Source organism: Myotis brandtii, unplaced genomic scaffold (genome assembly GCF_000412655.1).
Source record: "Myotis brandtii unplaced genomic scaffold, ASM41265v1 scaffold302, whole genome shotgun sequence".
Taxonomy (NCBI): domain Eukaryota; kingdom Metazoa; phylum Chordata; class Mammalia; order Chiroptera; family Vespertilionidae; genus Myotis; species Myotis brandtii.
This window is the reverse complement of record NW_005361545.1, coordinates 122,014-147,843: the sequence shown is the minus strand read 5'-3', so window position 1 is coordinate 147,843 and position 25,830 is coordinate 122,014. Positions and strand designations below refer to the sequence as shown.

Here is a 25,830-nt window from a genome sequence, read left to right as displayed (position 1 = left end):
TATATTTTAAGCCTTCAAATCTACCTTTATGGGAAACTTTGAACCAAATCCGTCCTTCAAATACTGATGCACCTTTCCCAAGAAACTTTTACCCTCAGGTCTGCAGACAACCTTGAAATGTGAACACCATCAATTCTAGGCAAAATTTTGAGAGCTTGTGTATATCTGTTTAAAAAAAAAGCAAAAACAAAGAAACAACCACCACTCTATATATACCTTTTGCATAAAACCACCACTAAATTTAATTTTACAAAGTGGCTAATTTTTTCTTTCAGCAAGTATTCCATAGGGCTTTTCATTGCATTTATATATCTGTATACCTAAGTCTTATCCCAACCCCATGGTTTTTTTCTTTGTTTTCCTTCTGTTGTTTGCCAAGAGCATGTACTACTACTACTTGACCTTAAGAAAGTGGTACATTAAATCATGAATGCAGCATTTGCAGACTGCTCATTCTGCATTTACTCTGTAGGAAGTCCAGGTCATGGTTTTGAGTGCCGTATGTCCTTTCATTTTTCCTTTTTCCCCCCTTTATTGGTTAAGATATTACAAATGTGTCCTTATCACCCTAATGTCCTCTTATCCCCCAAATCCTGCCCTCACCCTCACCCCCTGTTGTCCACATCCATCACTTATGCTTATATGCATGCATACAAGTCCTTTGGTTGATCAAGATCTGCTCTTAGAGGTACATAATTCAGCTCCAAGGTTGAAGGTCATATGACAAAGTATTAACCACAAAAAGTTATTAAAATGTTACGAGAATATTACACATACTAATGCCTTTTTCAGCTATGACATTTGTCAATGTCTCTTAACCTTGTATAGGACAAATTTATTTTAAAAGGCATTTGCAAGCAAAATAATATATTTTATTGAAAATTGAGAAGTTACAGTTCAAGGCATTTTTTTCAAATTACAAAAAAAATAAGTTAAAAGAAACAGAATTGACTCAAGTGCAATGACATCTAGTTTTCACTCAAACTAACACAATCATTTTGCAAAATAAAAATCCACAGCTTAATTTCTTTATGGCATAAACGTGTTTTCCTATATATTATCAAGAAAATGCTAATGGAATAATTTTCTGAGTGATACTTCAACACATCATCTTTCTGGACCCAGTTTAAATGGTACGTTAGTATTAGTATCTAGTTCAAATAGATCACTGATGTGTGTGCATAAGAACTAGCTAATTTTTAAGAATATTTACCATTTATCATACAGCAATATATAGCATTCCTAGACATTTCTTAAGCATGTTTTCTTATCTTCTTGGTAAGAACCAATCACTTGCAGAAAGTCGTTTAGCCTGGTGAGCACTAGTGGCATAAACAAGATTAACCATAATATTGCTAAAGTATTATTACAGTCAGTCAGCCATTTAATGTTAGGAAATGTATGGTTATACTTTTAAAATCAAAATTTCTCAAATTTTTGTATGAAGGGGAAACTAGCTGAGCCAGGAAACTAAAAATAGGCTCAGTTTTTTTAAAAACTCATTTTATATTATCAATGGTCAATATTTTTATCAAATTATTTTTTCCTCAACAGAAAATATTCATTGAGCCACTGGTGTTAATTTTACTTATTTCCATGATCTATATTCTTTATCTTCTTCCTTTTAGAGAAAGGAGAACTGAGGCCAAGACCCAATGGGTATAGATATCAGTAAACAAACGTACTATTCTGATGCTATGCTGACTGATGTCTACAGTGAAGAGGTGCCACAGGTAAGCTACAGAAAACCTGTGCTTTACCACAGCAAGACATGGCACTAATGTAGAACTTCAATTAATATTTCAAGTAATATTTTAGAGTATTTTGTAGTTAGAGAGCTTTTCTGTAACTATTATGAAATTAGGCCTTGTTAAGAAACTTACAACATGCATATTGCATAAGATGCTTATAAAATGTTAAGTGCATCCTAGGTGAGAGGCAGAAATGGTTTTAATAAAGGAGAATCCACTGAGGACAGAATTAAAACATGTGGCACTTGCTAATACAATACCTCTTTCATTTGGTAACACCATACAAATTGGTCTTTAACCAAGAAAAAAACCCTAGTTCTTATTTAATTGTGGAGAAGTCTGGCCATGTCAAGAAAAGAAGATTCTCTGATAAAAAATGTCTGAGAACCAGTGTTTTGACAAGTCAATTTTAAAACTGGTGAAGCCCTTTTGAATGTAAGGGACTAGTGATAACTTAAAACAGAGGGTATCAAAGCTTTCCTTTCCCTCACCCCAGTTAGGAAAGGCTCTCAGGCACCTGATCAGCTTTCAGAGAAGAGGGGACTTTATGGTGGTGGCAGATGAAATGCTGAAGTAATTTTAGCCATAATGTAATGGAGCAAAGATACCAAACACAGATTTGGCAGGTGCAATCACTCATTTTTCCAGGCCCTAATATAAAAGCAAAAGCTTATCTAAAAAAAGTATCTTATCCAAAAATCTTTAGAAAATGTTATGACTCATTAAAACTAAATTTTGAGAGGAAAAATATTGCCCACTGATTTTTTACAAATAAAATACATCATCAAAGAATCCTTAAATAAGAGTACATTTATAATTTACATCTAAATAGTGTTTCCTCTTAAGAATTAAAACTACTTTCTCCCTTTTTAGCCCCTCTTCTGCACTTCAACTTTTCTTTGTACTAAAAGTATTGCTAATTAAGTACTGGATGTCAGTTAAGCACTCACTTCATGAGAAAGCCTAATTAATACTGTGCTCAACATTTATTCATTTAAATTTTATCTATTACTATGATAAACTAATCAAAATTTCATTGAATTAGATGAATTCATAAGGGAAATAAACAGGTGAATGTATAAAATAAAATTTCACACAAGGACTAGAAATATTAAAAACAGCTCACAAAAACTTAATAGTGCTTTCTATTAATGATTTTGAAGTCAGTTTATACCACCGAACTTTTTTTTAAAACTCCTGATTTATTCTTAGATTCAAAATTATATAACACTAGTTTTAATGATTATTTTTCCTATAACTTCTTTCATATCTTCTCAACATGACTAAATGTTCAACATAACATTGTTTGACATAAAAGTATCACAAACAATTATTGGTATTACTCAATGCAAATGTTTAAAAAAGAGTTTGATTCGTATGAATTTGTACCAAAATAAAGCTTCTGATATTTCTTTAGGATTTTACTCGATGATTCATTCATGATATAAGCAAAATATACTTGAACTAAGTTAACATTTACATATAAAAATATAGAATATATATACGACAGTGATCTTGATGTCTTATACTATTACAAATTAGAGTACCACCAGCCTTATTAAAAAGTTCAACATGTTTTAAATTACAAATTTTTTAAAAATCAGGATTCTTAGTTTTACACTTAATTTTAATCCTCCATCAACTGAGTTTCTTTGTTTTGGCTAATAACTGGGCTTGAAGAACATGGAATAGAGAGAAGTATTTCTCTGGAAGAAACAGAGTATCTCAATGTTTAGTAGACAGTTTATTATTATCTTTATTTTTCCTAAGCATGAATATCTTTTTGTTTATTCTGCCCATTCTAATCAATAAAAGGAAAGCCACAGGGCAGAAAACAATGAAAAAATATCCTGTATTTTGTCAGATATCTATTTTCTGCCATTAAGAAGAATGGATAGTGCCTAAAACAACCTCGAAAGGAAGAAATAAAAAGAGCTCACACCACAGAGAGAAATAAGAGCTTGGCACCTTCTACCAGCCAGCAGTTAAACTAGCAAGTGGTTTCTATTTTGTTTTGTTTTTTAAATTGCTTCTTTTCCTTGTTGAGGTTTATATGGCTGAAGTGCAGGCTTTTTAGAGTTGGTTTTCTGCTCAGGTCACATGTGCTATTCAAAGATCACTGGCTTTCAGAGTATTAAAAATAATTAAATGGACTCAACACTAAAGTTAAACTGAACTGAACTTAATTTATTCTTTTTCATAGATGTGATGTGAGAAATAAAAAATCCTGGACTAGGAATTGAAAGTTCAGTTCTCTTGATCTCAAGGCTGAGTGATCTTGACCAAGTTACTTAACCATTCTGGGCATTAGTTTCCTCAGGTAAAAAATAAGGGAATTGTATTGGGTAACCTTTAAAGTCTCTTTCAAATTTAATTGAAACACCAAGGCAGAATCTTGTAGAGTGCCTCGTAGTTTTCATTATGGAGATCAACTACCATGACAGAATATTGTAAAAATAATTCTGGTTTTATGGATTTCTGATGCTAACATTATGGTTAGTGAGAGTTTTCTATAATTCCAGGGGCTAATCATAAGTATTTGGCTCTCTAATAAAAAAAAATAATAATCGAGATATTTTTACACTATACACAAAGTATGCTTTGACATTCACTGGGATGGTCTGGAGTTTTACTTACATCCTTTAATTCTCTTATTGTTGAATCCTGTTCTCTCTTCAGCTGGGTGGCAAATAGTAGCATGAGGATAAAAGGATCTTGGTTAAAGTATTTCTGGATGAATGAAGAATAACAGAAGTCTTTTAATTAATGTTTTAATTTTAATTTTATTGCTAATATTTAAAACCAAGAATCTGTAATAGTTTACCACTGTTGGTAAAGAATTGAAATTTACTGCCAAAATATCAATATTGTGCCAAAAGAAAACAGTTTGGTTCTATTTTTAAGGAAATGGCAATGTATTCTAGTTCTTAATCATTTTTAGAATTGAGACAAAAGTAGAAGACTCATAATTCCATGTCAACTATTTCAAACCAGATGTAAAGCATGTTGAATTAATTAGAGAGGGACTTTGTGGAGTACCAGATATAACTTTGGGAGAAGGGTAAATAATTTCTTCAACAGTTACATAGGTACCTAACAAGAAACCAACAACTCCAGTAAATGCTATAGAAATATTTTTCAGAATCATCCATATATTGTAGTGTTCCTTAGAAAATGTAAGAATTTCAACCAAAGGTGGGAGGATCAGGGCCAATGTGCTGCTGCTCACAGCTCCAACGAAGGAAATCACAATGTCTAAACGAGGAATCAGAACTGCTCCAGCACCTGTTAAATGGAAATGACTTTATTTAAATAGATATTTTCAATACATTACATTAAAGTTAATTAATGCAAGTAGGCACTACTAAATGCTTATGGAAGAATCTGTTGAGCTAAAAATGAAGACAAACAAAATGGTGAGTGACATTTCTTGAACTTTGACTTGTCAGAATTTATTATATAAAAAACTTAATATTTTGCTGTGAGATTTTGGGCAAAGAAGTTTGGATAGTTTATTTCCAAAGCATTTTCATTACTCTGCCATTCAGTTCATTGTAGATGAGGTGGTGTGAAATAAATAAATCATTAAATAAATTAGAAGAGAGAGCTAGCTATTCCTTACACTAGAATTTCAGTTAACCAAATAGAAGGAACAATAGAAATAGAAAATCAATATTAAGCAAACATCACTGTGATAACTGTTTATGAAAAGTCACTAAAAGATGTTAAAATTAGTGGGCGAAAACTGTAGAGAACAGGATATTTGCATAATTTCAAAGTATCTCCCTACAAAATACTTAATTATAAAGGGAAAAGGAGTTTCTTTATACTGGAGAAACCTCTCAAACACCCTCCACCAAGTGATCAAAGTTAACATCACTAATAAGATATAACTGATACCATCGTGTGATGCATTGAGAAGTGCAAAGCATCACCTATGGAATTCTTGTTAAAAATGCTTAACTTCAACCTAATCATAAGAAAGCATCATACAAATCTAAACTGAAGGAAATTCTACAGAATTACTGATACTTCAAACGGAAGACAAAAACTAAGTAGACATGATAACTAAATCAAGTGGGATGTTGTACTGGTTCCTAGATCAGAAAAGAATATTAGAGACAAAACTGGCAAAATCAGAATAAGGTCTACTACAGATTAATTAGTGGTGTTGTATTAATTTCTTGGTTTTAATAATTATAGGAGGCAGTCCAAAATGGGGGTGAAAGAGGACATGGAGTTTGCCCTCTCCCATGAAGACACCAAATGCCTGGATGTGCACCTGTATTTAGAGAAATTCCTTCTGAGAGACAACAACAAAGGAGAGAAAGACTACATAAAGAAGAGTAAGAAACTGTGGGAGCCCACCAGAAATCTGAGGGAACGCATCAGGAACAGAGGAACTGGTAAGCACCACTGTTTACATGCCTTCTACACTTGGATAGCTCAATAGGAGCTTAACTAGGTGCTCTGGCTGACCTTCTAGGCTGCAGTAACACATCTCCAGCCAGCCCTCCTGGAGCTAACTCCAGCAGGAAATAAGAATGAGCCATAGTAGGCGTGCACAGCCCCTCCAACCCCCACCCCCCCGCCACACACACACATCTGGAGCTATAATCAACAGGCCCAACGGGGTGCAGAGGTTCCCCTTTACCAGGCCATGGCTGCAAGCACCCAAAGCAGAACCACGAGAACCCTAGCTCATGCATCCTGGGTAGCCGTGTCTAGAGAGAGGGACATTGGTGCTGTGGTGATCGTGTTTACAGGGTGTTCTATCTCTGACCAGGCTCTCACAACAGTCAATCAAAACAATAGGGTGAGCCTTGTATGCATAGCAGAAAGTACCCACTCACCCCCCCAGTAAGAGGGAGAGTTCTGCTGCACCTCAAGCCTACACAGGGTTCCCAACCCAGACCAGCAGCAGTCAATCAAAACAACAGGGCTTGCCTCAGCCCCCCACACCAGGATATTCTACCTAGATCAGAAGCAGAATCAGCAGGGTTCTATAGCACAAACCTATAGGACTGCCCCACCTGGCACAGCAGGAAAGCTCATACACACCAGGTTATACCACCTGGAAGTTGCAACTTCAGGCCAGGCAGCATCCCAGAAACCACCACCGCCAACCCCAGAGTCTACACAGAGGCCACTTTTAAACAAGACCATTTTTTCAAGATTGGGAGAGATAGCGATCTCATCTCATAGGAACAAACACCAAAGGTCAAACAAAATGGGGAAACAGAAGAATATGCCCCAAATGAATAAACAAACAAAAAACCTGGAGATAAACTGAAACAGATAAATAATTGGTCTGATAAAAAATTTAAACAGTCATAGGATGCTCAACAAACTTGAGAGTACAATAGAGGAACTCAGAGAACTTCAACAAAGAGCTAGAAAATAAAGAACCAAATAAAGATGAAGAATACAACAACTTAAAAGGAAAACACATTAGAAGGAATTAACAACAGGTTAGTTAACACAGAAGAACAGATAAGTGATCTGAAAAAGTAGTGGAAAGCACCCAATCAGCAAAACAAAAAAGAATTTTTAAAAATGAGAAGGATCTCTGGCACAATATCAAGCACTCAAACATTATAGGATTATAGGGATTCCTGAAAAAGGGGAGAGAGAAAGAGGCAGCAAGTATATTGAAGAAATAATGGCTGAAAAGTTTCTTAATCTGAGGAAGGAAAGGGACATCAAAGTCCTGGAAGCACAGAGAGTCTCAAACAAGATGAATCCACGCCAAGACATACTGTAATTAAAATGGCAAAAGTTGCCCTGACCGATTTGGCTCAGTGGATAGAGCGTCGGCCTGCGGACTCAAGGGTCCCAGGTTCGATTCTGGTCAAGGGCATGTACCTTGGCTGCGGGCACATCCCCAGTAGGGGGCGTGCAGGAGGCAAATGTTTAAAAAAAGAAAATAAATAAATAAAATGGCAAAAGTTAAGGATAAAGAGACAATCTTTAAGGCAGCAGGAAGGAAATAAGAAGTTTCATACAAGGGAAACCCACATAAGGCACTCAGCTGATTTCTCAGCAGCAATGTCACAGACCAGAAGGGAGTGGCAGGAAATATTTAAAGGACTGATAAAAAGGAGCCTACAATCTAGACTACTATACTCTCTGCAAGGTTATTATTCAGAATCCAAGGAGAGATAAAGAGCTTCCCAGACAAGCAAAAATGAAAAGTTCACCATCACTAAAATGGCTTCACAAGAAATGGTAAGGGATCCTCTTCATGCAGAAAAGACAATAACCTGAAATAAGAAAATACAGGGAGGAGAAAACCACTGGTAAAGGCAAATATATAATAAATAATAAACAGTGAATCCATCACTTAAAAAGATAAAACTAGCAAAACAGCCCTGACCAGTTTGGCTCAGTGGATAGAGCGTCAGCCTGTGGACTAAAGGGTCCCAGGTTCGATTCCAGTCAAAGGCATGTACCTTGGTTGCGGGCACATCCCGAGTAGGGGGTGTGCAGGAGGCAGCTCATAGATGTTTCTCTCTCATCGATGTTTCTAACTATCCCTCTCCCTTCCTCTCTGTAAAAAAATCAATAAAATATATTTTTAAAAAATAGCAAAACAAACTACAACTACAGTAAATACGGAATACACAAATCAAGAAGATATAAAACATGACATTAATAACAAAGTGTGTGTGGGGGGGTAAAAATGTACTTTTAGAATGTGTTTGAACTTAAACACATGTGATCTTAAAGTAGACTGCTATAGATATAGATGGATATATGGTAACCAAAAATAAAGAGAAAGAAACACAAACAAAACACTAAAGAAAACCGGCATACCAAAAGGAAAGAAATCAACAGAAATAGAAAAAAATTAAAAACAACAAATTGGCAATAAGCACATACCTCTTGATAATACTTTAAATGTAAATGGACTAAATGCTCCCATCAAAAGACATAGCATGGCAGAATGTATAAAAAACAAGACCATCTATATGCTGCCTATAGGAGATTCACTTTAGATCAAAAGACACACCAACTGAATATGAAGGTATGAAAAAAGTTATTCCCTGCAAATAGAAATCAAAGAGATTTGGGGTAGCAATACACATATCAGACAAAATAGACTTTAAAACAAAGTTTTTAAAAAGAGACAAAGAAGAATGTTACATAATGTTAAAGGGGTCTATCCAAGAAGAGCATATAACAATTGTAAATATTTAGGCACACAACAGTCACACCCAAGAATATAAAACACATATTAATGGACACGAAGCCAGAAATTAACAGTAATAAAATAATAGTTGGAGGCTTTAATACACCACTTACCTTAATAGTTGGGGGCTTTAATACCCCACTTACCTCAATGGATAGATCATCCAGACAGAAAATTAGTAGGAAATAATGGTCTTAAGTGTCACATTAGACTAGAGTGACTTAATAGACATTTTTAGAACATTTCACCCCAAATTGCAAAATACACATTTTTCTCTAGTACATATGGAACAGTTTCCAAGAGAGACCACATATGGGGCCACAAAACAAGCCTCAATAAATTCAAGATGACTGAAATCATATCAAGCACCTTTTCTGACCCAAATGGTATAAAACTAGAAATCAACTAAAGGAAGAAAACTGGATAAAACATAAATACATGAAATTTAAATAGCATGCTAATAAATAACCAATGGGTCAAAGAGAAAAATGAAACAGGAAATTAAAAACTACCTTGAGCCCTAGCCAGTTTGGCTCAGTGGATAGAGCGTTAGCCCACAGACTGAAGGGTCCCAGGTTCACGTCTAGTCAAGGGGCACATACCTCAGTTGCAGGCTGAATCCCCAGTCCTGGTCAGGATGCTTGCGGGAGGCAGGCAACCAATTGGTATGTCTCACACAGATGTTTCTCTCTCTCTGTCTCTACCCCCCTCCCCTACTCTTTCTGAAAATTATGGGAAAATATCCCCAGGTGAGAATTAACAACAACAACAAAAACAAAAACTACCTTGAGACAAATGAAAACACAGCCTTCCAAAATGTATGAGAAGCAGCAAAAGCAGTTCTAAGAGGGAAATTCATAGCTAAACAGCCTTCCTCAAGAAACAGGAAAATTCCCAAATAAGCAATTTACCTTTATATCTAAAGGAGCTAGAAAGAGAAGAATAAAGAAAATCCAAAGTAAGTAGAAGGAAGAAAACAGATTAGAGTGGAAATAAATGAAATACAGACCAAAAAATTAGAAAAGAACAATGAAATTCAGAGCTGGTTCTTTGAAAGGATAAGTAAAATTAACAAATCTTTAGCCAAACTTGTCAAGAAAAAAAGAGAGCCCAAATAAAATCTGAAATGAAAGAGGAGAGACTGCAGCAGACAACACAGAAATACAAAGGATCATTAAAGAATACTATGAACAATTACATGCCAACAAACTGTACAACCTAGAAGAAATGGATAAATTTCCAAAAACATACAAACTTCCAAGACTAAACCAGGAAGAAATATAAAATATAACAGGCTGATTACTGGCAATGAAATTGAAGTAGTCATAAAAAAACTTCCAACAAACAAAAGCCCAGGTGAATTCTACCAAACATTTGAAGAATAATTAATACCTATCCTTCTCAAACTATTCAAAGACATTAAAGAGGAAGGGCAGCTTTTACCATGATACCAAAACCAGACAAAGATACAAAAGAGGAAGGGCAGCTTTTACCATGATACCAAAACCAAAGATACGAACAAAAAGAGAATTACAGGTGAATAACCATGATGAACATAGATGCAAAAATTCTCAATAAAATACTAGTAAACCAAATTCAATAATACATTAAAAGGACTATGCACCATGATCAAGTGGAATTTATACCAGGAAATGAAAGGATGGTTCAATATCCTCCAAATAATTAAATAAAAATTATATGATCATCTCGGATGCAGAAAAGGCATGTGACAAAACTCAACATCATTTATGATAAATACTCTCAACAAAGTGGGTGTAAAAGGAACTTACCTCAACATAATAAAGGCTATATATGTTAAGCCCACAGCTAAAGCTGAAAGTGTTTCCTCTAAGATCAGAAACAGATAAGGATACTCACTCTCACCACTATTATTCAATATAGTACTAAAAGTCCTAGCCACAGTCATCAGACAAGGTAAAGAAATAAAAGGCATCCAAATTGCAAATGAAGAGGTAAAACTGTCACTATTTTCAGATGACATGATATTCTATACAGAAAACCATACAGAATCCACCAAAAAATTAATAGAATAAATGAATTGAGTATAGTAGCAGGATACAAAATTAATTTACACAAATCAGTTGTGTTTCTATATACTAATAACCATCAGAAGGAAAAATAAAATCCTATTTATAGTTGTAAAAAAAAAGAAAATACATGAATAAATTTAACTGAGCAATCTACAGATTCAATGCAATTTCTATCAAAATACCAATGACATTCTTCTCAGAACTAGAATAATACTAAAATTTATATGGAATCACACACACAAAAAAAACATAGCCAAAGCAATCTTGAGAAAGAGGAACAGTTGGAGATATCACACACCCTGATGTCAAACTACTATCCTATATAATAAAAAGCTAATATGCAAATTGTCCCCTCAACTGTGAGTTTTTATAATAAAAAGCTAATATGCAAATTGTCCCCTTGACTGTGAGTTTTTCCAGGGGGCAGGGCCGGCCGGCCAACCACCTGTGGCCCCTCCCCCTGGCCGGCCCGGCCCAATGAATTCATGCACCAGGCCTCTAGTAAACTTATAATCATCAAAATAGTATGGCACAAAACCCAACACACAGATGAATGGGACAAAAAAGAGAGCCCATAAATAAACTCTCACTTATATGGTCAATCCACAAGAAAAAAAGGAAGAATCTACAGTAGAGAAATGATAGTCTTGTCAACAAGGTTGTTGGGAATACTAGACTACTCTCTTACACCATATACAAAAATAAAACTCAAAATGGATTAAGGGCTTAAATGTAAGACCTAAAACCATAAAACTCCCAGAAGAAACCATAGGTAGCAAACTATTTGATACCAGTCTTAGTAATATATTTCTGGATATGTCTCCTTAAGCAAGGTAAACAAAAGTAAAACAAATGGTACTTCATCAAACTAAAAAGCTTCTGCACAGTAAAGGAAACTAACAAAATAAAAAGACAACTTACTGAATGGGAGAATACATTTGAAAATGATATAAAGGATAAGAGGTTGATATATCCAAAATATATAAGGAACTCACACAACTCAATAAAAATATGAATAATCCAATAAAAAAAATAGAGAATATAAAGAGACATTTCTCCAAAGAAGACATACAGATAGCCAGCAGACATATGAAAAGGTACTCAATGTCACTAATCATCAGAGAAATGCAAATGAAAAACACAATGAGATACCACTTCACACCAGTCAGAATGGGTATTATCATAAAGTCAACAAATAAGTGTTGGTGAGAATGTGGAGAAAAAAGAACTCTTGTGCACCATTGGTGAGTCTGGAAATTAGAGCAGCCACTATGGAAAACAATATGGAGATTCCTCAAAAAACTAAAATAGAACTACCACCAGACATCCCAGCAATTCCATATTGGAGTATTTATTTTTTAAAAATGAAATCACTAATTAGAAAAGATACAGGCTCTCCTATATTCACTGCAGCATTATTTACAATAGATGATATATGGAAGCAACCGACGTGTCCATTGACAGCTCAACGGATAATGAAGATGTGGTATATATATATATACAATGGAATAGTACCCATCAATAAAAAAGAATGGAATCCTGTTACTTGCAACAACATGGATGGACCTAGAGGGTATTATGCTAAGTGAAGTAAGTCAGAAAGAGAAAGACAAATACCACATAATTTCACTTATATGTGGAATTTTTGAAAAACAAAAACAGATTAAAAGACACAAAGAACAAACTGATGGTTGTCAGGGGTGGGGGCTGTAGAGGTGGGTGAAAAAGGTGAGGGGGAATATAGTCAATAATTGATAAATTTGCATGGTGACAGATGGTTACTAACAGGGTGGCACATCATAAGATAAATAAATGTAGAATCACTATGCTGTACACCTGAAACTAATATTGTATGCCAATAATAATAATAATAAATGATTGCTTTGAAAATAAGTTTTATCTACTTTAACCAGCTCTCATTTTCCTTCAAACAAAATGTAATACATCCAATTCTTTACATCTAGGCATAAGCTCAACCCCAAACTGCTCAATGCAATTTACCACATTGCCCAAAATTTTAAGCTCTATCACCCTCTAACCTTGAATGACCAACATGGTTACAAATGTTTTCCACAGAATTTCCAAAGCTGCTTGTTCCCCCAGAACACGAGTAGCCTGGTCCTTGGTATCATTCTAGGCAATCCCATTAATTAGTTTGGTGTTAGTTATCCTTCTATTTGTAGTTATAATAATAATAGTGATGATAATAACTTCTAGCTATTTTGTTAATGTTTTTAAACTCTACAAAAATGCCGCAGTTGAGGAAAGGGGAGCTCAAAGATGGTCTGCAACTTCCCTAAAGACACCAGCAAGGAAGTGGTAGGCCTGAGTTTGAACCATCAGGTTAGTGTGACTCCACAACTCACACTCTCCATTATACCAAACTCCCTGTCATAAGTCTCCCTTATGAATACTTATAAAAGCATTTTCCAATGCAAAATCTTGATAACACATTATGTACACTCAAATAATAAGTAAAATAACCCACTGAAATTATTAAAGATCAAAACAAAGCCCATTCCCATAAATATTCATGAAGAGTTTAACTGTTCAGTATGTAAAAGTTAGCAGGAAAAAAAATGAGGAAAACTAGAACCATAGAAAGATCAAAACAAAGCCCATTCCCATAAATATTCATGGAGAGTTTAACTGTTCAATATGTAAAAGTTAGCAGGAAAAAAACATGAGGAAAACTAGAACCATAATAAAATGTCTATCAACAATATAAGGGATCCCTTATGCATTTTATTTAAATACTAGAGGCCTGTTGCACGAAGAGATTCGTGCAATAGGCCTTCCCTTCCCTGGCTGCCGGCACCGGTTTTCCTCCAGCACCCGGGACCCAGGCCTTCGCTCAGGCTGGAGCCGCCTTCCATCCTCTGTCTTCGCGGCCCCGGCCGGAGCCACCTTCCATCTTCCCTCTTTGCGGCTCCGCCCCTTGGAGCCTACATATGCAAATTAACCGCCATCTTTGTTGGCAGTTAATTTGGATATCACGCTGATTAGCCAATGGGAGGCATAGCGAAGGTACGGTCAATTACCCTGTTTGTCTATTATTAGATAGGATACTTATATTTTAATCATCACTGATGTCATTTTCAAAATAATACTTTGATTAGTTCTAAGTATGATAGTATCTGGTTGTGTTTTTTCTTATGTAGAATAATAAAATTTTAAACCAACAAGTATCCCAGCTAGGTGAATAAAATTGTTCAAAAATATTTAAAAGTATACTTAAAGTTGCTTCAGCATATGAAATTCAACAATGAAAAATTGTTATGATATAAATATGTAGTGATACTTACAAGTAATACTAACCAAGATGGATCTTATCACAAATTCACAGATTTGCTTCCACTTAGCCTGAAATTTGGATGTGATCACAGGGATAATGATCTCTGCTGGAACGTAGAACTGAATGGAATATGTCACAAAGATGCCAAAGGAATATAGAATTTTCACTGACTGATATAACCTGTTAAAAAAAAATTCAAAATTCAGTCATTCTTTTTTCCCCCCAGCTTTATTGAGGTACAACCTAAAAAATAAAACTGTAATACATTTAAAATTTACGTGATAATTTGAGATGCATATACATTGTGAAAAGATACCCACAAGCAAGTTAATTAACAGACCCATCACCTCCCATATTTACTTTATTTATTTAGAACACTTTGGTTCTACTCCCTTGGCAAATTTCAATCATACAATTCAGTATTATCAACTATAGTCACTACGTTATACAATACATCCTCAGACCTTATTCATCTTAAAACTAAAAGTTTGTACCCTTTTACTGAACTTTCTTCTTTCCACCAGCCCCTGGGAACCAATCTACTCTCATATGAATTGGACATTTTTTTAGACTAAACATATAAATGATGCCATACAGTATTTGTCTTTGTCTAGCTTATTTCACTTAGCAAAATGAACTTCGAGGTTCATTCACATTGTTATCTTAGTATGAATCTAGCTTTCTTCCTTTTATTTTTAATGTTAAGATAGACAAGAAATCCAACACAAACTAAGGCCAGTATATTACTAATTAAATACTTGCTTATTATTTAAAAAAAAAGGCCCACTGACCCTGGCCAACGTAGCTCAGTTGGTTGGAGTATCGTCCCATTTACCAAAAGGTTGTGGGTTAGATTCCCAGTTGGAGTGCATATGGGAGGCAACTAATCAATGTTTCTCTCTCAAATCGATCTTTCTCTGCCTCTCTCCCTCCCTCCCTCCCTCTAAAATAAATAATATATCCTAGGGTGAGGATTAAAAAAAAGGCCAGCTGATCTCTAAATTTCTAGACAATAGGTGGACAATTCATTCTGAATAGCCTACGAAACAGTGGCATGCAAAGATCTGTGAAATACTGTTGTAAAGATGTCATGTTAGGCTAAGCCAATGTTCTGAATGTTAGGCTGAGCCCCAGGAAGAGCTAATGTTTTTAGAACTTTCTTTTTAAAAATTGACCATATTGTATGCCTTTGAGATCTCAGATATTTATGTATAGAAGAAAAACTTCAGATTGAACTGAGTTATACAGTTCTCCTTGCTTGAAAATCTTGGTAGGTATGTCATTGGTTGCAGAAATGTCATCATTCTTAAGTCTAAAAAGGCCATCTAAATGGTTTCAACTTGCAAACTTGTCCAGATTACATAGGAGTTTTACCTATTTTAAAGTTGCATTAATAAGGAAAATAAACTTGAGTTGGTTATTGTTTTGTCCAAATAAACTTATTTTTTTATGCCCAGTGCTTCAAAAGAGCACAGCAATGTTCAGTTTTATAAACATCTTTAGATTTCTATATTGTAGATAGCCTCCTGTCAAAACTCAGCATGCATTGTCTTAATAAATTAGAAAAATTCATTTTATCTGGCAAGAGATTATTTTAAATGTTGTTAATGACAGAGAATATATAGAATTGTAGGACTCAGAGGATCACTGTAGAACCTACTCCCTTGGGTTATAAGGAATAAAATTATGTGTTGTATTTTTTGAAATTCTGAATATTTTATAACAATCAAAAGAAAAACCCAATTGCTCTTATTTTGTAAGAAAGAAATTGGAGAGGAGACTGGATCGAATGAGCGGCAGCACTAGGGGTAATGACTGACGTTTGTCCCCTTTAAGCAGAAATGTCATTAACACCACAATCTTCCCTTAAGACATCCACTTTCCCCCCTAAGAGGCCTATGCATAGGGAAGAGTACTATATTTCTTTCTTAGGAAAAATGCATTCATTTTAAAGGAATATAAAATATTCCATTTTTGGTGAAGAAAGCCTCAACATTAATTAGGCTTTCAGCTTATTTCTGACGTCTTAAGACTCAGAGCAGTCAAGATTATAAACAGTTCTCTCAACTGTGGCCAATCAAGAAAGACTTCAGTAAGTCTCCCCCTAGAACGTATTCATCAAGAGGAAGGAAAAAAGCTGAGCAGAAATAGATGTGAAAACACTGCAAACAGCACAGTTGAGGAAAGAAGGAACTCCTTAAGGCTGGTAACAATAAATCCTTAACTTTAAAATGATCTCAGGATATATTTCTCAGCTTGAGGTTTAAAGTTTACACACAAAATGGTCAAATTAGTTAAATAAAATAAATGAAAGATGCCTGCTTTATATGCTCTGAAATGTAATTGTGAGAATTGAATGTTCTTATTAGCTTATTAGGACATTCCTTTTTTTCTAATTATCTTTTAACTTACATGTTTTTAAAATATGGTTAACAATATATTTTAAAATACATCATTATGCATATGAGTATAATTGCTTTTCTACTGATATATAATAAGTTGTACAGGCTAAGAATCTGATTATGAATACCATTTAATAATATTAATTTTATGCAACTACTATAATTTTGGTGTTGTACAGAATAAAAATGGGAAAATAAAATGGTTTGGCTCTTTTGAAAGTGGGTGTACTAGCACATCATCATCCAAAGAACAGTAACATAGAAATAAGAGTGTTTAAGAAAAACACTTCAGTCTTTTAGAATCAACTGTTCCACTTCTGCTTGTTTTCTGTTTCAAGAACCCATTAATTTTTATGTTTGACATCTATATTTTCAATCACTTTTAACTATTTTTCTCTACTCAAATTTTGTTCTCATTTTGGTGTTAAGTGAGCATCTATGGTAAGGGTCCATATGAGAATATATCCATTAAACTATCTAGACAAAGGATAAAAAATGTTCTTGAAATCAAGAATTTGAGGACATATAAGAACATCAAACCACTTGTAAATAACGTGTAGTGTACATTAAACGTTCTTGAAAGTTAGAGACTATGTTTTATTCTTCTCTGTATACCCCCCCCAAGGATACTTATTAAATATGAAATTAATATTAATAAAAAATGGGTATGAACAGGTAGTTTTTAGAAACTATATCCATTCAATATCACAAATGAAATACTTCAAAGAATAAAATGGCTTTGGCCAGTGTGGGTCAGTTGGTTGGGCATCGTCCTGTGCAACGAAAGGTTGCTGGTTTGATTCCTGGTTAGGGCACATGCCCAGGTTGCGGGCTTGATCCCCAGTAGAGGGGGTGTACAGGAGACAGCCAATCGATGTTTCCCTCTCACACTGATGTTTCTCTCTGTTTCCCTCTCTCTCCCTCTCCTTTCTTCACTCTCTGAAAATCAATAAAAAATATTTTAAAAAATAAATAAAATGATTCTTGCTTGAAAACAAAATCTGTTGTGCTGGCAGCAAAAAGACTTCATATCCGAGTAAAGAGCAGAAATCTATTTTTTAAATAATTGTTTTTCAGTCAATATATGAAATCAGATTTTGGGGTGGGGGAACAACTAAATATTGTCCAGTAAAAGCATTAGTTTTGAAAACCCAAGATTTCAAAACTGACAATGCTTCTATTCTTTCCCCACACTGGTTAAAAAAATCAATACTTAGTCTTAATTTACAGGTATGAATATATTAAAAAATTTTAAAGCTAATCTAGGAAATAAGTTGTTGACTGATTCTTTCTCTCAAGGCTGCATACAGAAGCTACCCCTGGAAAGAGTTGATAACTCACTGTCCCTCATAGACCCTTCATGATACACAGATTAAGAATCTTGGGTTTACCGGTAGCTCTGTTAAGCAGAAAAGAAGCCTTTATGAGGACTAGCTTCAATCCTTATCAAGAACCTCATTTCATTCTCAGCTAAAAAATAAGACAACTAGGGTTATCTAGTATTCATCACTAGATTGAATGCTTTGAACCACTAAACTTTTATAGCATATTCACTAGAATGTAGCATTATGAGGAAGAGATTTTTATCTGTTCACCACTGTGTCTCTAGTGCCTGTAACAGTACCCAGTACACAAAAGGCATACAATAAATATAGGAGTAGTAGGCCAAAGTAGGCTTACAGTTAATACAATAGGTATACTATCATAAATAATACAAAAATACACTGTTTCATGTACTCACAACTGTAAGCCTACTTTTGCCAATCCCTGTATCTGCTAGATAAATGAATTTGGTAGATACCCTTCATTTTGAATTTAATATCCTATCTACACTAATAAAAGAGAAACATGGTAATTAGCGTACGACCACTACGCTTTTCATTGGCTAATCAGTGAGTATATGCAAATCGACCGTTCAACCAGTCACTATGACATGCACTGACCACCAGGGGGCAGACACTCTGACCAGTAGGTTAGCTTGTTGCTGGGGGACTGAGTGAGATGGGCCAGACACCACGCCCAGGAGCCTCCCGCGGTCCCTCCCCGACTGGCCACCCTCCCACAGCCCTCCCCAGCCCTGATCATGCACCGGTGAGGTCCCTTGGCCTGGCCTGTGCACTCTCCCAATCTGGGACCCTCAGGGGATGTAGGAGAGCCGTTTCAGCCCAATCCCACAGGCCAGGCCAAGGGACCCCACTGGTGCATGAATTTGTGCACTGGGCCTCTAGTAGTTAATAATAGTATTCCAATGATTTGAAATATATTAAGAGATTAAGTCTTATAAGTTTTCATCACAAGAAAAAATGTATGATGGTGGATGTTAAATGGATATTGCACAAGTATCAAATTATTACATTGTACACCTGAAAATAATAAAATGTATGTTAATTATACCACAATGAATAAAATAAATATAAATAAAAGCCAGCAATTAAAAAGCATGTAGAATATATGTGGTAGCTGCTTTTCTTTTAGCTTTTGCCATTCTTATGACAATAATAAGACACTAACATATTTGAAGAGACTAATAGAATTTACTGTTTCTATAGTGTGATAAATTAAATCTTTCCTAGGCATTAATTACTAATATATGTCTGCTTACTAGTATGGAACCATAAATATAGCAAAAGAAATGTGAAAACAAACTATAATTATACGTAATATCAAAATTATATAGCTGTACATTCTTCCAGAGGAATTGAAAAGATTCCATCATGAGGTTTTATATGGTATTGATATAATGTTTTGCTATAAGGTTTCCATGTGGTAGAATTTTATACAGAAGTGTGACGGAAAGGAAGAGGTATTAATTTGTGAAGGAGGGAGACAAAAACATATGGTGTTAGGGCCTACTGGCAGAAAAATACATTTATTTACTAGATAAAAACTTGTGCTAGAGTTTGTGATAAGTATGCTACAGTATTTTAAGTTTTTATATTTGCTTAATGTTTGAGATTTGACTGAAATGCTATAGCATTTTATGCTTTCACTAGAGGCCCAGTGCATGAAATTCATGCATGGATAGGGTCCCTAGTGGCTGCTAGCTGCCGGCTGGGACCACCCTTCCCTGGTTGCCAGTTGCCGCCTGGGGCCTCCCTTTGTTCTGAACAGCCCCCTGGTGCTCAGCGCACGTCATAGCGAGTGGTGGAACTCCCAGTTGGTCAAATTCCTGAGGGGATACTTAGCATAGTAGGCCCAGTGCATGAAATTCATGCATGGATAGGGTCCCTAGTGGCTGCTAGCTGCCGGCTGGGACCACCCTTCCCTGGTTGCCAGTTGCCGCCTGGGGCCTCCCTTTGTTCTGAACAGCCCCCTGGTGCTCAGCGCACGTCATAGCGAGTGGTGGAACTCCCAGTTGGTCAAATTCCTGAGGGGATACTTAGCATAGTAGGCCCAGTGCATGAAATTCATGCATGGATAGGGTCCCTAGTGGCTGCTAGCTGCCGGCTGGGACCACCCTTCCCTGGTTGCCAGTTGCCGCCTGGGGCCTCCCTTTGTTCTGAACAGCCCCCTGGTGCTCAGCGCACGTCATAGCGAGTGGTGGAACTCCCAGTTGGTCAAATTCCTGAGGGGATACTTAGCATAGTAGGCCCAGTGCATGAAATTCATGCATGGATAGGGTCCCTAGTGGCTGCTAGCTGCCGGCTGGGACCACCCTTCCCTGGTTGCCAGTTGCCGCCTGGGGCCTCCCTTTGTTCTGAACAGCCCCCTGGTGCTCAGCGCACGTCATAGCGAGTGGTGGAACTCCCAGTTGGTCAAATTCCTGAGGGGATACTTAGCATAGTAGGCCCAGTGCATGAAATTCATGCATGGATAGGGTCCCTAGTGGCTGCTAGCTGCCGGCTGGGACCACCCTTCCCTGGTTGCCAGTTGCCGCCTGGGGCCTCCCTTTGTTCTGAACAGCCCCCTGGTGCTCAGCGCACGTCATAGCGAGTGGTGGAACTCCCAGTTGGTCAAATTCCTGAGGGGATACTTAGCATAGTAGGCCCAGTGCATGAAATTCATGCATGGATAGGGTCCCTAGTGGCTGCTAGCTGCCGGCTGGGACCACCCTTCCCTGGTTGCCAGTTGCCGCCTGGGGCCTCCCTTTGTTCTGAACAGCCCCCTGGTGCTCAGCGCACGTCATAGCGAGTGGTGGAACTCCCAGTTGGTCAAATTCCTGAGGGGATACTTAGCATAGTAGGCCCAGTGCATGAAATTCATGCATGGATAGGGTCCCTAGTGGCTGCTAGCTGCCGGCTGGGACCACCCTTCCCTGGTTGCCAGTTGCCGCCTGGGGCCTCCCTTTGTTCTGAACAGCCCCCTGGTGCTCAGCGCACGTCATAGCGAGTGGTGGAACTCCCAGTTGGTCAAATTCCTGAGGGGATACTTAGCATAGTAGGCCCAGTGCATGAAATTCATGCATGGATAGGGTCCCTAGTGGCTGCTAGCTGCCGGCTGGGACCACCCTTCCCTGGTTGCCAGTTGCCGCCTGGGGCCTCCCTTTGTTCTGAACAGCCCCCTGGTGCTCAGCGCACGTCATAGCGAGTGGTGGAACTCCCAGTTGGTCAAATTCCTGAGGGGATACTTAGCATAGTAGGCCCAGTGCATGAAATTCATGCATGGATAGGGTCCCTAGTGGCTGCTAGCTGCCGGCTGGGACCACCCTTCCCTGGTTGCCAGTTGCCGCCTGGGGCCTCCCTTTGTTCTGAACAGCCCCCTGGTGCTCAGCGCACGTCATAGCGAGTGGTGGAACTCCCAGTTGGTCAAATTCCTGAGGGGATACTTAGCATAGTAGGCCCAGTGCATGAAATTCATGCATGGATAGGGTCCCTAGTGGCTGCTAGCTGCCGGCTGGGACCACCCTTCCCTGGTTGCCAGTTGCCGCCTGGGGCCTCCCTTTGTTCTGAACAGCCCCCTGGTGCTCAGCGCACGTCATAGCGAGTGGTGGAACTCCCAGTTGGTCAAATTCCTGAGGGGATACTTAGCATAGTAGGCCCAGTGCATGAAATTCATGCATGGATAGGGTCCCTAGTGGCTGCTAGCTGCCGGCTGGGACCACCCTTCCCTGGTTGCCAGTTGCCGCCTGGGGCCTCCCTTTGTTCTGAACAGCCCCCTGGTGTGAGGTCCCTTGGCCTGGCCTGTTCACTCTCCCAATCTGGGACCCTCAGGGGATGTAGGAGAGCCGTTTCAGCCCAATCCCACAGGCCAGGCCAAGGGACCCCACTGGTGCATGAATTTGTGCACTGGGCCTCTAGTAGTTAATAATAGTCATTCCAATGAGGAAAGGCAGAGGCAGTTTGGGCCAGGGTTCTTAATCACAGGCAACCTTAATACTGGAGGAAGGTTATTAAGAATTTGTGAAGGAGGGGACAGAAGGAATAGTCCAGAATATATGAATCTTCTTTTTCCAGTTCCCTTAAATTTATTTCTCTATTTATTGTGCCTCTTGCTGAGTCCATGCCTGCCTAAAAATTTTTATGTTAGGTAATAAACTCCTCAGAGTTCAACTCCTTGATTGCCTGGATCAATTAAGACATAACTTGATTACCTGCCACTACCCATCAGCTTTATTTCCCAGAATATTCAGGCTTCTGGCTCCTGTATGCTATAACATGGGCTTAGACTTTGGGTTTGTTCTGTTTTTTGGGGGGAAATGAAGTAACAGTTTAATTATCTTAATAAATTAAAATGCCTGCCTCATCACTTCCCTATTTTTGGATTGAATTTTCCTATCCAGTACATGCTTCGCCAAGGTACCATATGTGAAACACCAGCAGCCACCTTACTGGTTTTCAATGTTTGTATGAAAACCAAATACCCTTAATATTTCTTAGTAGAGCTGCTATGTGTGCTGATTTAATGAGTAAAATGTGAATTTATTCTAGGCCAGTATTTTTCAAATTCTAGTTAGGGCTTTTTTTAGTGAGTTATGATATCAATTGAATGGATTCCTAATGTACAGAATGTACAGACAGGAACTGAGAATATCAGGGGACATTATATGTAGAATAACTAATGCTTTTTATTTAACCTTTCCCTTATTTCAATTTTTATGTGTGTGGAAGGTATGCACCACAAAAACACATACATATACAGATACATATACACTTATTCCTATAGGCATTTTTCTATAAACCATATTTTCCTTTCTCACTATGGGTTGTAGTTTTAAAAAGCCACTAACTAAAGCCAAATAAACAGGCACAGTAACTATGATAGAACAGACCTTGTGTTTCAGACTGACAAAAAGAAAGCAAGACAAAAACTGAACAAATGAAACTAACAACAAAAAGATGTTTGTTCCCATTATGTACACACCATAACTCAAGAGGACACAGTGATACAGAACCCAAATAAACACTATTTGCTATTTTAAGTCCTCTGGAGAAATTATTACATCATCCATACTCAATGATTACCATCGTCTCCACACCTTCAACATAAGCTAGAAATCTGCATCGTCTCATTTAAATTCCATAAATTACTGCTAGAGGAGTTAGAGAATATGAAATCCAAACACTCCAAAAACTCGAATCTGAAAGAAGGGAAAGCCCTGTATACTGCTTCATCTAGCACAGCAGTTCTCAACCTGTGGGTCGAGACCCCTTTGGCGGTCAAACGACCCTTTCACAGGGGTCGCCTAAGACCATCCTGCATATCAGATACTTACATTACAATTCATAACAGTAGCAACATTACAGTTAGGAAGTAGCAACGAAAATAATTTTATGGGTGGGTCACAACATGAGGAACTGTATTTAAAGGGCCAGAAGGTTGAGAACCACTGATAGCAGAATGTGGTTCTAATATTAAAGAGAATACTTTGTAAGAACATGACATTCACTTTCAAACACAAACTCAAAAAGCAATACTGTGCTTTTAAAGTCTCTGCTGTTAATCACCTAACTCCACATCCCCATTTTTTCTTCAGACTAATCTCAGGCAAACTTCTCCTACTTCAGTCTCCTTGTTGGAAAGGAGATTTCTTTAAGTTGAAATAATACATTGTAACATGTTAAAACCTGAGACCAATTGTGTGAAAGAACAGAATCTACATAAAGTGATGTGAAAACTTCAATCCAGATGAAAAGAAACATTTTATAGTCTGTTACTGTTGTTATCGTGACTTTATCTGTATCTATTTTTGAAATCCAGTATCAAGAGGGTCATCATTCCCTCCGTTCTGCGTGCAACTGCCCTGCGCCTGTAATTTCACCTCCCGCTCAGGGGTTCTCACAGCTCTAGGCTAAATGTGGAGCATGGCTCTGAAGCATCAGCTTTACTCAAAGGTTCTTTTGAGGAGGAATTATTTTTATATAAAAAGCAACTTAGAGATTATGAACTAGAATGTGAAAGGTGAATTTTTTCAAACAGCATGAATGGATGCTATATGCTTGAGGCAGGCTATTTGGGGCACTGCCCCCAAAACTCCCAAGGGGATGCTTGCTTTCTCTCCTCTGCTACTTGGGGTTACTTTAGTGGAAATTTTAGGAAAACACTGCTAAAACATCACTCAACTAGGACTAGTGGTGATGCCTTGGTTATGCTATCAAGTAACAGGAATACTACTTAACAAACTTTACTGAGTGCCTCCTAAGTGCTGAGCAATGCGCTAAGATTGTGGAGATGCATTATAAACATGGAAGAGGCAGGGTTCCTGCCCCACTGTGATGTTCCAGCTCGAAATTGTGGATTTACTTCATTGTCATTATTAAAATACTCTTTACTCTAAAAGCTAAATGCGATACATTGAACAATATTACTCATAACTAGTTTGAAAAGATGACACCTTAGCAAGAGTGAGGGTGTAATAAGTTAGAGCAGTGGTTCTCAACCTTGGCTGCACATTAGAATCACCTGGGAATCTTTTTAAAATCCTGATTTCTGGGCCTCATCCTCCGGAAATTCTGTTTCTTTGTTATGGGGTGGGGCCACAACATTAGTAACAAAGAAACAGAATTTCCAGAGGATGAGGCCCAGAAATCAGGATTTTAAAAAGATTCCCAGGTGATTCTAATGTGCAGCCAAGGTTGAGAACCACTGAGTTAGAGCCTCTCTAATTCACACTTGCTTTATCCTGAGGCGCTTTCTAATTCCATCTTGCACAGCTAGCAGCTATTGGTTCCCTAGGCTCTGGTGGCTGGGCTTTCTACTCAGAGTATACTGAACATTCTCTAACTTCTGAGGCCCATGGCCTGAAGCACAGGGAGGGAAGGGACAAAGAGACATACACAGTAAGTCAAGAAAGGAATCTTAGGTATAATCCCTGACTATTCTAGTTCAAACTTATTTTACAGAAGGCTATCACTGTTAAAAGACAAGCATCTCCTCTCCAGTGGCTATTATTTTAACTGCCCCAGCTGCAGAGACCATAAAGAAATAACTACTTGCCCTAGCTGGTTTGGCTCAGTTGATAGAGCGTTGGCCCGTGGACCGAAGGGTATGGGGTTCGATTCTGGTCAAGGGCATGTACCTCGGCTGCAGGCTCCTCCCCCAGCCCCGGCCCTGGTCGGGACATGTGCAGGAGGCAACCAATTAATGTGTTTCTCTCACATTGATATTTCTGCTTTCCCTCTCTTCCACTCTCTAAAAATCAATGGAAAAATATCCTCAGGTGAGGATTAAAAAAAAAAGTAACTACAGGCCACAAAAGCCATTATCTCCACAATGCAAAGAAATTACTTAACAGTTCTCTAAAGGAGAATATTTATCTTGACTTCCTTTCCTGTTTTTCCCAGATTTTGTGCCTTACAATACTTGTCCTAGGCATTCCTCTAAATGAAAAGCAGGTATCTAGCTAGGCTCTCTTGAATAGGAACTATGATCTAATAGTCCCTTTTTCATGAAGACTTGCAATTAGTTCCATTCTTACTAGAGAGGTGAGAATGAGAAGGGGATGCAGAAAAGGAGAAGGATCAACTAGAGCTACTGCAGGGACAGTATCACCCCCGTCCAGAGTAAACTGTGAGTACCAAAAGCATTCCCTACTTATTTCTGCTCACTGTTCCTTCACCATGTTGTAAACTCCCTGAGGTCAGGAACTTGATGAGCATGCACATTTCCACTTCAGTCCCTTCTCCCTTAAGATTTTCTTTAGCCGAAACCGGTTTTGCTCAGTGGATAGAGCATCGGCCTGCGGACTGAAGGGTCCCAGGTT

The 25,830-nt window shown here is 37.6% G+C and overlaps 1 protein-coding gene across 1 annotated transcript in view; it reads right to left on the bottom strand.

Annotated features, from left to right (window-relative positions):
- Window positions 1-850: 850 nt before the first annotated feature.
- Window positions 851-25,830, bottom strand: part of SLC36A4 (solute carrier family 36 (proton/amino acid symporter), member 4) — a 48,439-nt gene continuing 23,459 nt past the window's right edge. The window contains exons 9-10 of the mRNA XM_014542416.1: window positions 14,300-14,469; window positions 851-5,036 (exon numbers count right to left, since the gene is read on the bottom strand). Coding sequence (XP_014397902.1) covers window positions 4,732-5,036; window positions 14,300-14,469 — 475 coding nt within the window. The 3' untranslated portion in view covers window positions 851-4,731. The remainder of the gene's footprint in view (window positions 5,037-14,299; window positions 14,470-25,830) is intronic.